At 61.4% G+C, this 12,384-nt stretch overlaps 1 protein-coding gene across 2 annotated transcripts in view; it reads left to right on the top strand.

Moving 5' to 3' along the window:
- The first annotated feature begins 10,503 nt into the window (after nucleotides 1-10,503).
- The window catches only part of LOC127482078 (hexokinase-2), a 29,550-nt gene continuing 27,669 nt past the window's right edge, over nucleotides 10,504-12,384 (top strand). For both annotated transcript variants that reach the window (XM_051812057.1, XM_051812056.1), the window contains exon 1: nucleotides 10,504-10,642. In XM_051812057.1, coding sequence (XP_051668017.1) covers nucleotides 10,580-10,642 — 63 coding nt within the window. In that variant the 5' untranslated portion in view covers nucleotides 10,504-10,579. The remainder of the gene's footprint in view (nucleotides 10,643-12,384) is intronic.

The raw sequence follows: 12,384 nt of genomic DNA, 5'->3' as shown, positions 1-12,384 counted from the left end.
AGATTCCCGGGAGGTGGATGGCGGAGCCGGTGCTGCTCCCGGCCGCGGTCGGAGCGGGATAACAAAGGTGGCTCTGTCCTTCCCGGGTGAAGGAGCCTTTGTACGAGCCGTGGGCGGCGGAGGGAGGATCCCAGCCTGGAGTAGCCGGAGTTTTCCCCGTCGGAGCGCAGAGGAATTTTTGGAGATAAAAGAAGTTTCCGCTGGATGAAGGTGCTGCCGAACCCCCCGCACGAGGCAGGTGGATGGGGGGAGCCGGGGCTGCGTGTCCTGGGGTCCGGATGAGTCCTGGGATGGGATGGGATGGGATGGGATGGGATGGGATGGGATGGGATGGGGAAAGGTAGGGACAGGGAAAAGGGTGGGGCTTGGGTTAGGAGGGGGAAGGGGACGGGGATGACATGAGGACAGGAAACAGGATAGGGAGAGGGATGGAGATGGGGATGGGGATGAGACAGGGACAGCGATCAGCACAAGGATGGTGACAGGGATGGGGATGGGAATGGGGATGAGATGGAACCAAGGCAGGGATGGGGACAGGGCTGAGGATGAGGACAGGGACAGGGCTGAGGATGGGGATGGGACAGGGATCAGGACAGGGGTGGTGACAGGGATGGGAATGGGGATAAGAACAGGTTAGGGACAGGAACCAGGATGGAGATGGGGATAGGGATGAGAACAGGAACAGGGATGAGGACAGTGATGGGATAGAGACAGGGACCAGGATGTGGACAGGGATGGCGTCAGGGATGGGGATGGGAATGCGAACAGGATGGGATGAGATGGAACCAAGGACAGAGATGAGGATGAGGACAGAGACAGGGATGAGGATGGAGATGGGACAGGGATCAAGATAGGGGTGGGGACAGGGAGGGAATGAGAGCAGGATGGGGATGAGATGGAACCAAGACAAGGATGGGAACAGGGATGAAGATGAGGACAGGGACAGGGATGAGGATGGGGATGGTGATAGGGGTGGAGAAGGGGATGGGAATGGGATGGGGACAAGGATGGTGTCAGAGATGGGGACAGGGATGGGATGGGGGTAGGATGGGGATGAGATGGGGACAGGAACCAAGACAGGGATGGTGGCAGGGGTGGGAATGGGGACAGGACTGAGATGGGGAGGGGTATAGGGATGGAGAAGAGGACAGGGCAGGGAAGGGGATGGGAATGGGATTGGAACAGGGATGGAATAGGGACAGCAATGGGATAGGGACAGGAATGGGATAGGGACAGGACCAGGATGCAGACAGGGACGGGATGGGTACGGGAATAGGATTGGGACAGGGATGACGATAGGGAGAGGGGTGGGGATGAGGACAGGGATGGAGCCTGGGCCAGGGCTCAGCTCTGCCTTGCCCCTCCCAGCCTGTGCAGCACCTGACCAAGGACCGGGGCTGAGCTCAGTACCCAGACTAAGATTTAGGGCTGGGTTTAATATTCAGCCCAGCCAGGTGGTGCCTGAGCCCAGCCCAGAGCCCCCAAATCCGAGCCTTGCCTCTTATCTCAAACCCATCCCTGCCTGTGACAGGGCAACCTGGGGCTGCAGCTCCATCCTCCTCATCCCTGACAGCAATTCCTGCCTTTCCCGTCCCGGGTAACCCCCCAGCACTGGCTGCTGGTGCTGCTGAGCCCTCCGAGCTGGATAATCTCTGATAGAATTAATAAATGCATCAACCTTAAACCTCTTTGCCTGGCAGCTCCTCTCCAGTGGCAGGAGAGGGCCCTGCGTGCCCATGGTCACGTAGGGATGGACCCACGGGAGCCACGGAGCCACAGGGCGGGGGAGGAGCCAGGCAGCTCTTTTCCCCCTCTTTTATCCCCCATCTGCATTTTTTGGGATTCTCCAGGACTCCCAAAGCTCTACCTGAGTGAAGGAGCCGCCGCTGCTGCCGTGGCAGATGCCACAGATCCCGTTAAGCCCTTTGCTGGGTCAGATCCATGCGGGGGCCACGTGTCCCTGTGCCACGTGTGCGCTCACACGCAGCACACATGTGCACACACATGACGTGTTCCCAGGACTGGGGCGGTGCAGCCCCACCCTGGCTGGGGGCTTCCAGCCCCTCCGGACACACCCAGCCCACCCCAGCAGGCGTTTTCCCGTTTTATTTCCCCTCTCCCAGGAAAAAGGAGAGAGGATTCATTGTGAAACTCTGCACTGATATTTGGGCTAGGGGCAGGCGAGGTCACCCCCCGCGGGGACAGAGCGATGTGGGGTCACCCGTGGGCTGATCCGTGATCCAGCCGTTCCTTGTTTCCACGCCAAGGGGACGGCACACAGGGATGCTCCGGGGGGGGCTGGTGCGGGGCAGGAGGAGCCCAAACCTGCCACAGAGCATCTCATCCCAGACAGCTCCGTCCCCCTCATCCCACAGCTCCGGGATTACGCCGGTGCCGTTCCAATCCCATCCCCATCCGCGGTGCCCAGCCAATGACCTCGGCGCTGGCACGCAGGGCCTTCCTCCGCGGGGATCAGAGGTGATAAAGCTCTCCCAGACCCGGCTCGGCACGGCGAGCTCCCAGTCCTGGCAGACCACGGATGCTCCAAGGATGACGTCCATGCACGCGGAGAACGGGATGGACAATGAAGTCTTCACCCAGGTAAGGGGATTTTCTCCCTGGATTTGGGATTCTAGGGGGTTTATGCTCCTTGTACCTGGATAAGGAGCTGTAACAGATGCAACACAAAGGGATGGGAGTGGAAGGGGAACAACTGTGGGTGTCAAGAGATCATGGGATGGATGCTGGGGAATAACTGATGGGAGAGTGGAGGGGAGCTATTTCCCAAAGCCCAACTCTGAGCCAGATGAGGTGATGTTGGAGCAAGACAGGATGTAATATTTGGGGTGTCTTTCTGCCTGTCAGAGTGAATTGATGGAAACATATTTGATGGTGAGTTTTGAGCCATTATCATCCCAGCAGGGAGGGAGGGAGATGCTGCTTGTGGTGAGCAAGGGTCCCAGGAGATCCCAGCTCTGCTCATGTATCCTGGAGAGAGCTCCAGGTTGGGCTCAGGGATCGCTCTGGACTTGGGGGATCAGGGGATTCAATCCTTCCCTGCCCACCAGCAGTGCCATGGCTTTCAGCTGGGGTTTTGGAGAGGCAGGAGGTGGGTTCCCAGCCCCTCACTCCCTCGCTGGCTCTTCCCAGCATCTCACCCAGACTCCGGGGACGGACTGGGAGTCACATCCCCCTGCACGAGGCTCTGCCACGGCGATGTGGCCGCTGTCCCTGCTGCAGTGGCTCTCCCAGGACACCACAGGGCTGCAGGGTGGGATCCTGCCGCAGCCTTGCACCCGGGGCTTCCTTCAGTCTGAGTTCTGGGTTATTTCCTCTGATCATCTGTGCTGGGTGGGAAGGATTTCACAGGCTGGATGTGGCCGTGACATGGGGTCATCCTGTGGTGGTGGCAGGGTTATCCCCCTCCCGGCACAGGGATGGGACCCCTGGGATGCAGCTTGCTCACACCCAGAGTGCCAGGAGGAAGGATGAGTTGTCCCATGGAGGAGGCGAGGAAAAACCCCCTGGCACCGAGCACCCCCCGCCCGGTCCTGCTCTGATTTAGGTGGCACCAGGGACGTGGTGTGTCCCACATCGTGGGACATGGTGGTGACCATGGAAAGTGCCCCAGGGGTGCAGGAGAAACCTCCCCTTTCCGCTGCGATTGGGAAAGTGCCACACGCGGGAGTTGCTCATCCCCGGTGGAGTGACTCAGGGTCCTGTGTCCTGACTGGGACTTCTGACCTTGGAGCTGTGCCAGGCACTGTGGCACCTGACACAGCCCCTCTGGGATATGGGATGGGCCCCAGCTTTCTCTGCGTTTGGCCATGCCAGCTTTTGGGGACACCATCCTTCCTGCCAGAGCTCCTGCCAGCTCTGACATCCTCTCCAGGGTTTGGGGACTAAACTGGGACATTGGGGACCGAACTGGGCCACTGGGGACCTTGCTGGAACACTGGGGATGATGCGGGGCCAGACACCTCTCCCTGTGGTGTCACAGGACTGACTCTGAGGCTCTCCATGCTGGTCCCATGAGGAATCTGATGTCCTCTTGGGTCAGGAGATGTTTGATGGAGCTGGCGGGCTCTGGCAGCGGAACAAGCTGACATTGCCCCGGGGGAGGTCTGGGCAGGCCAACGTCATCCTTGTGGTGCAGTGACTGGGGAGGAGGCAGCAGGGCAGGCAGGGTGGGAGCTGGGCATGGAGGGGGAAAACAGGACGTGCCAGTGTGGAGGGTCCCACCAGAAAATCCTCCTGGGCAGAAGAGGCTGCTCAGGGATGGAGATGATCCCAAGATCAAGGGTGACCACCACCAGTGGAGGTTGGCCACCACCAGTGGAGGGTGACCACTACCATCAGAGAGTGACCACTGCCAGTGAAGGGTGGCCAACAGTCCAGGATGGCCATCACCAGTCAAGGATGGCCATCACCAGTGGGGGGTGACCATCACCCCCAGTCCCCCCTTGGCAGAGGTCCAGTGACCCCTGTGCCCACTCACACATCACCCACTTACACCATTGCCGGGTGCCACTTCCTGGCCAAACCCCCTTTGGATTCCTCCTGGCTGGTGGCCCCGGTGGCTTTGAGGGTGGTGCAGGGTTGGGGGAGCGAGAGAAGAGCCAGAGCAGTGTGCTGGTGACACGTGAGGGCGCTAAAATTAGGCGGCTCCAGCTAATCTAATTTAATCTCCCCTTTTCCGTCCGTTCCATGGAGATTAGCCTGGTGTGTGAGGTGGGAATCCAGGCTGCAGGAACTGGGGCGGCCCAGCCCAGGGACACCCACTCTGACCGCCAGGGAAGTCCCTGTGGCCATTCTGGGGAGGGCTGGATGTGGGGAGTGACCGTGGGGTGCAGCTGGAGGTTTGGGCTGGGAGTTGCTCCAGGGTTGTCAGACCTGCAGAGAAGCCGCAGTAGGATGGATGGATGGATTCCCACCACCCCCAGCAGAGACAGGGCACAACCCCTCCCCTCCCTCCCCCTCTGTGGCGCAGTTTGGGGTGGGCGAATCCCCTCCCTCTCTGCAGAGCTGGGGAAGGGCTGTTTCACCCGGCTCAGCCCAAGGTCACGCGCTCGTCCTGCGGCTGCCGAAGAGAGAAAAGTTCTCCGACCGGTTTTCTATTCCTGGCCCCGTGCGAGGGCTGGGTCCGGCCCAGCTCCAGGTTTCCAGTGCGTTGGGTGACAGGGCAGAGTCAATAGCTGGTCACCGGTGTCACCCCGCTGCCGAGGGGTTCGAGGGGACGTGTGTCTCCACGGCCCCGTCCAATGAGACCTCACTGGAAACTATGTGGAGCAGCGACAGAGTGATGAATCACGGGGCAGGTGATCCCTGATGAGTTCATGCCTCTCCTGGAGCAGCTCCAGCCCCGGGATCATCCCGGCTGCTCCATGCTTGGATGTGCCCAGTTCCTCTATCCCCATCCCTGCTTGTGCCTCAGTTTCCCCAGTGTAGAAGTGGGATATGACCCTCGCCAGGTTTCCCAAGCTCTGCTGGGGGTCCCCAGGAGCAGCATGCTCCAGGGGGCTTTGCTCTAGGCTGTGGGGCAGGTTGATCCCAGGACTCCAGGATGCTCCATCCCTGCTTCAGCCACTGGGCATGGCCCTTCCTCACATCCAACATTGTCATTACTGCACCACTCGTCCTTAAGGAATCACGTTAGAGGAATTAGGGCCGGTTGTAGCTCCAATCCCTGCAATCAGCTGCTTCCTTTTCCTAAGGAATGTGGCATTAAATGCTGATAGATTATTACAAGCCCACACAGAGCCGGGAAGCAGCTGGGACAGCCTGAAAAGATTTCCATTTGGAGCTTTATTCCACAAAAGGAATTCCAAAACCTGCTGGAAAACCCCATTTCAAATTTTAAAAAAATTACTTTATTTAGAGGAACAGGTTGAGCGGAGCCCGGCTCCTCCTGCCTTTTCCCGACTAGGGCATTATCTGGCAAATCAGTGGAGTCTTGGGGAATATTCTCCCTGAATAAACTGATTTTACGGGACAGAAGGATGAGACAGAGCCCTCATTTTGCAGAAACAGTTGCTTCCTTCACGCAGCCGGGCCGGCGGCAGATGGGGAAGGCAGACAGATGTGCCCGGCTATTTTTAGGCTCAAACGCTGCTTTAATTTCAACTTAACCACAGACAATTTGGGTTTTTAGGGGGAAAAAAAAAAAAGCTTGATGAGAGGGTGAATTGAAGTGTAGGGGCAGCTACGGAGATTAATGGAATATCCTGAGCTGGAAGGGTTCCACAAGGATCAGTGAGTCCAAATCCTAAAAAGCACCAGGTCATGATGTGGGCATTTCACTGGAACACTGGACACACTCAGGGTGGATCTGGTGACACTGGATCCTCCAGGAAAAGGTGTCTGGAAGCAGGATTTTCTCAGCTCTGGCTTTGGTTGCTTCTCCCCCTCTAGCCTTTGAAACAGAGTTACAATTCCTTGAAAAAAACCACCAAAATTATGTAAATGACCACGTAGAAAGGACTCTGAGAGGGCGAAGGCGTGAAGAGCCGGCGCTGCTCGGAACTGGTTGGGAAAGCGGCGGGAGCAGGCAGACGGGTTGGGTAACTCCTGCCCCGGTCCTGCTGGGACCGGCTCTGCTGGGAGCGGGGAGCGGAGCCGCTCCGGAGGGCCAGGACGTGCCGCGGCCCTCGTAGGGCTCCGGGCCACCAGCGCCGGGCCGCGGCCCGCGGATGCCCAGATGGAGCCGGGATGCGGCCGGGATGGAGCCGGGACGGGGGCGAGGAGCGAGGCGGGACGGTGGAGGCAGGTCCCGGCCCCAGCGATGCTCCCGGGGGCCTTTGGGGCGCGGCCACGGCCCCCCGGCCCCCCCTCCCCGCGCAGGGGCGGCGGGACACGCGAGCGCCGCGGGCCGCGGGTGATGGATGTGACCTGACGGGTGCGCGGGGCCGCGCACGTTCACACGCATGTGATGGAACACGCGGGGGGGGCGGCACACGCGGCGCCCATGGCGGGCACGGACACACGGACACACGGACACACGGACACACGGACACACGGACACACGGGCTGCGGGCACACGGACACACGGACACACGGGCTGCGGGCACATGCCTGCACACACGCGGCGGCACCCCCAGTGTGGCACGGGCACCCCCGTGCACCCCCGGTGGACCCCCACTGTACCACCCCAGTGCCACCCCAATGCACCCCCAGTGCAGCCCAGGCCCCCCAGTACAGCCCCATTTTTGTACCACCCCAGTGCACCCCCAGTGCAGCCCCCAGTGCACTCCCAGTGCACCCCTCAGTGCATTCCCAATTCCCAGCTCCCCCAGTGCACCCCAGCCCCTCCCAGTACACCCCAATGCAAGCCCAATGCACCTCCAACCCCCCAGTGCATCCCCCAAGTGCACCCCCAGCCCCCAATGTACCCCCAATGCACTCTCCAGTACACCCCAGTGCACCCCCCCAGTGCATTCCCAAGTCTCCCAGCACACCCCAAATACACCTCCCCAGTAGACCCCACTGCACACCCACACAACATCCCCAGTACACCCCAGTGCACCCCCCCGGCACTCCCAACCCCCTCGTGCACTGAGGAAGTGCAGTTCAGTGCACCCCTCCAGTACCCGCCAGGGCACACTCCCAGTGCCCTTCCAGTGCCCTCCCAACACACCCCCACTCCTCCCAGTACAACCTAACACATGCTGCTAGTGCACCCCACAATGCACCCCCAGTACACCCCCAGTACATCCCAATGCACCCCCCAGTGCACACCCAGTACACCCTAACGTACCCCTGCAGTGCACCCCCAACCCCTCCAATGTACCCCCCAGTGCACCCCAATGCACCTCAAAAAGATCCTCCCAGTGGACCCCACTGCACACCCTCTGCACCCCCAGTACGTCCCAGTGCACCCCCCAGTGCACCCCCAATGCACCCCCGGGGAACTCCCAGCCACCCCACTGCACCCTCAATGCACCCTCCCAGTGTGGTCCCAGCTCCTCCCAGTTCACCCCAATGCACCCCCCCGGTGCACCCCCACCCCTCCCAGTTCACCCCAATGCACCCCCCCGGTGCATCCTCATCCCTCCCAGTTCACCCCAGTGCACCCTCAGCCCTGCCAGTGTGTTCCCAGTGCAACTCCCAGTGCAGCCCCCGTCCCTGGTGCACCATAAAGGTACCCTCCAGTACACCCCGATGCATGACCCCAGTGCACCCCCAGTATACCCTCCCAGTGCACCCCAAACACATCTGCCCAGTAGGCCCCACTGCACACCCTCACTGCACCCCCAGTACATCCCAGTACACCCCTCCTGCCCCCAGGCACTCCCAACCCCCAGTGTACTGAGGAAGTGCACCTCGATGCCCCTCCAGTACCCGCCAGGGCACGCTCCCAGTGCACTCCCAGTACATCCCAGTGCACCTCCCAGTGCACCCTCACCCTTCCCAGTACACCCCAATGCACCCCTTGCTCCACCCCCCAATGCACCCTGCCAGTACACCCCCAATACACCTTAATGCACCCCCCAGGTACCCCCTCCCCCCCCAGTACACCCCAATGTACCCCCTCAGTGCACTCCCAACCGCTCCAATGCACACCCCAGTACACCCCAGTGAACCCCCAAGTACACCTCAAATACATCCCCCCAGCAGACTTCACTGCAGCCCTTCACTGCAACCCCAGTACAACCCCAGTTAATCCCCCAGTGCACCCCAGACACCCCAGTACACCCCTAATGCATCCTCCCCCAGTGCACCACCAGCTCCCCCAGTACACATCCCAGTTCACCCCTCCAGTTCATCCCCAGCCCCCCACTGCACCCCCAGCCCACCCAGTGCTCTCCTCAGTGCACCCCAATACATCCTCCCAGTAACCCCCACTGCACCCCCAGTACACCCCAGCCCTCACAGTGTCCCCTCAGTGCCCTCCTCAGTTCACTCCCAGCCCCCCCGGTGCACCCCCAGCCCCCAGCCCCCACTCCAGTGCACTCCCAGGCCCCCCTGTGTATCCCCAATACACTCTCCCAGTACCAATGCACTCCTAGCCTCCCAGTACATCCCAGTGCACCCCCAGTGCACTCCCAGTCCCCCCAGTGAACTCCCAGTGCACCCCCAATACACCTTGCCAGTACCCCCCAGTTTACCCCTGTGCACTCCCACCCCCAGTACAACCGAATGCAGTCCTGCAGTGCACCCCCAGTCCCCCACTGCTCCCCCAGTGCAGTCCCAGCCCCCCAGTAAATCCCAGTGCCCCCCCAGCTCCCCCAGAGCCCCCCCGTACAGCCACAAGCCCCCCAGTACCCTCCCAATGCACCCCCCAGTGCCCATCCCAGTGCACTCCCAGCCCCCCTCAGTGCACCCCTCAGACACCCTCCCAGTATACCCCAGTGCACCCCCACCCCCAATACCTCTCCAATGCACCCCAGTGCCCCCCAGTGTACCCCCAGCCCTCCCAGTACCTCCAATATACCCCAATACATCACCCAGTGCACTCCTAGTCCCCAGTGCCCCCCCAGTGTACCCCCAGCCCTCCCAATATACTCCCAATATACCCCAATACATCACCCAGTGCACCCCTAGTCCCCCAGTGCCCCCCCAGTGCACCCCCATCCTTCCCAGTACCCCCCCAGTTCACCCCCCAGTGCACTCCCCAATCCCACAGTGCCCCCCCCCCTCCACCCCCGGCCCCCCCCATACCCCCAGTACACCCTCTCAGTACCTCCCACTGATCCCCCAGTGCTCTCCCCAGTGCACCCCCAATACAGTCTCCCAATACCCCAATTCAGCCCCCCAGTGCACTCCCAATACACCCTCCCAGTACCTCCCACTGATCCCCCAGTGCTCTCCCCAGTGCATCCCCAGCCCTTCCAGTACCCCTCCAATTCATCTCTCCCCAGTGGGCCCCCAGTCCCCCAGTGCACCCCCAGCCCTCCCATTACCCCCCAATACACCCTCCCAGTACCTCCCAATACAGCCCCCAGTGCATTCCCAGTCGCCCAGTGCTCCCCCAGTGCACTCCCACTGTACCTTCCCAGTACCACCCACTGACCCCCAGTTCACACTCTCAGTGCTCCCCACTCCCCCAGTGCCCCTCTCCCAGTGTCCCCCCAGTGCTCCCCCCAGTACACCCCAGCTCACCCCCCCAGTGCTCCCCAGTGTCCCCCCAGTGCTCCCCCCAGTACACCCCAGCTCACCCCCCCAGTGCTCCCCAGTGCTCCCCCAGTGCCCCCCGCAGTATCACCCCCCAGTGCTCCCCCAGTACACCCCCGCTCACCCCCCCAATACACCCCAGTGCTCCCCCAATACCCCCCAGTGCTCCCCCAGTACACCCCAGTGCTCCCCCAGTGCTCCCCCAGTGCTCTCCCAGTACACCCCCGCTCACCCCCCCAATACCCCCCAGTGCTCCCCCAGTACCCCCCAGTGCTCCCCCAGTCCCCCCCCGCTCCCCCCCCGGTGCCCCCCCGGCCCCGCCCCCGCGCTCACACCCTCGGGCCCCGCCAATGGGGGCTCTCGGCGGCCGCGCGTCACTCGTGGGCCGGGGAAGCTCCTCAATGAGCCCCATTGGCGCGGGGAGCGCGCGGCCGCTCCGCACCTCCGCTCCGCACCCTCCGCGCCCGCCATGATCGCATCCCACCTCCTCGCCTACTTCTTCACCGAGCTCAACCATGACCAGGCGCAGAAGGTGAGCGGGGCGCGGGCCGAGCGGCGGGGAGCTAAAGGGGGGGGTGAGGATGGGGAGGGGGGAAAAGCGAGGGAAAAAATGGAGAGGGGCGAGAGGTGGAAAGGGAAAAGTGGAAAGTGAAAAGGGAGGAGAAGGGAAAGAGGGGAAAAAAGGGAGAAAGGGGCAGAGAGGGGGAAAGAAAAAAAAGAAAAGTTGAAAAAAGGGTAGGGAAAAGTTGTTAAAAAAAAGGAAGGAGGGAAAGAAGTGGAGGGGGGTGAAAAGGGAAAAGAGAAAAGGAAAAGAGAAGGGGGGAAAAAGGGAGAAGGGAAAAAAGGGGAAGAGGAAAAAGAATGAAGGCGAAAGGAGAGGGGGGAAAAGGTAAAAAGAAAAAAAGAAAGGAGGGGAAAGGTGGGAGGAAAGAAGAAAAAAGGGGGAAAGGGAAAAAGGAGAGGAAAAGAGTAAAAGGAGGGAAAAGGAGGAGGGAAAAAGTTTATTTAAAAAGTAAACGGGGAAAAAAAAAGATAAAAGGATAAAGGGAAAAAAGACAAAAGCATTAAAAAGGGGAAGAGGAGGCACGGGGGCCCGGGAGCGAAGGGGAACCGGGGCGCAGCGGGCCGGGGGGGCGGGCGGAGGCCCCGGCGCTGCCCGGCCGGGGCCGCGTGCGGTACGTGCTCGGCTGCGGGACCCCGCGTGGCCGGGCGGGCGCAGGGGGAGGAGGGGGAGAGCGGCAGCAGGAGGAGGAGGAGGAGGAGGAGGAGGAGAAGGGGGGATCTCCGTGCCTCTCCCCCGCCGGAGCCGCGACCCCCGCGGCCGCCGCTCGCAGCACGTGTCGCCGCTTCCCGCCCGCGCGGAGCGGCCGCGGAGCATCCCCGGAGCCGCTGCCCCCGCTCCGCCCCGTGCCGAGCTCCGAGCCGAGGCCCCCGCGGCGAGCGGGGTCAGTCCGGGGCACGAGCCCGGCGGTGGCGTTGGCACCTCGGGTCCCCTCCCCGCGCTGTGCCCCCCGCGCCGCACCGCCTGTGTGCCCCCCATCCCTGCACTGACAGCCCCCGAAAACCATCCCTCCATCTCGGAGTCTTGAACCCTTAATTCTGGGGACCCGAACTCCCCGAGCCTGTTCCCAGACCGCAACCCCGAGTGGCAGCGTCCCGTTGGGATGCACGGAGAGTTCACGGAGTGTTCGTCACCCCGATTCCCGAGCTCAGGCGCTGGAAAAGAGCAAGTGTTCCTGCTCTCCCATGGCCCACGGGGTAGCCGGCCTTTGTCTGGCCAGGACAGCGCTTAGGCTAGGCTTAATAAATTATTCCTGGAAAAAAAATGCTGGATGGGAGAGTGTGCTGAGGCTCAGGCTCTTCCCGCAGGGCTCCACTGGCATTTGGGACATCTGGGAATAGGGCAGAGAGGGCTTCGGCTGCGATTCCTGAGGTCGGGAAGTGGTCAGGATTTGCTGATCTGAGTGTGAGGGGGTCGGGATTTGCAAATGTTGCCATAAAAAAGAAGAGGAAAATGCTTAGGGAGCCCTCGGATAACCCTGGAGACGCCACCGGGGAAGTGAAACTCGCCACGTTGGCCCTTCGCGGGTGTTAAATAGGAAGGAAAACAAGGCAGAACATTAAAAAAAACCCAACCCCAACCTAAACAAAGTGCAGGGAAAACTTCCCAGCGCAAAACTATCCTTAAGGAAATATGGGCTCGGTTTCTCCCTCTGCTCGCCAGTGGCCCCGGGGTTGTGCAACAGCCAAATCCACGGGAAGGGATTGTGTAAC

Source organism: Manacus candei, unplaced genomic scaffold (assembly GCF_025592945.1).
Source record: "Manacus candei isolate 608988 ecotype Guabito, Panama unplaced genomic scaffold, ASM2559294v1 h1tg000084l, whole genome shotgun sequence".
NCBI classification, from domain to species: Eukaryota; Metazoa; Chordata; class Aves; order Passeriformes; family Pipridae; genus Manacus; species Manacus candei.
Note: the sequence above shows the minus strand (reverse complement) of the source record. Positions and strands in the feature narration are given on the sequence as shown.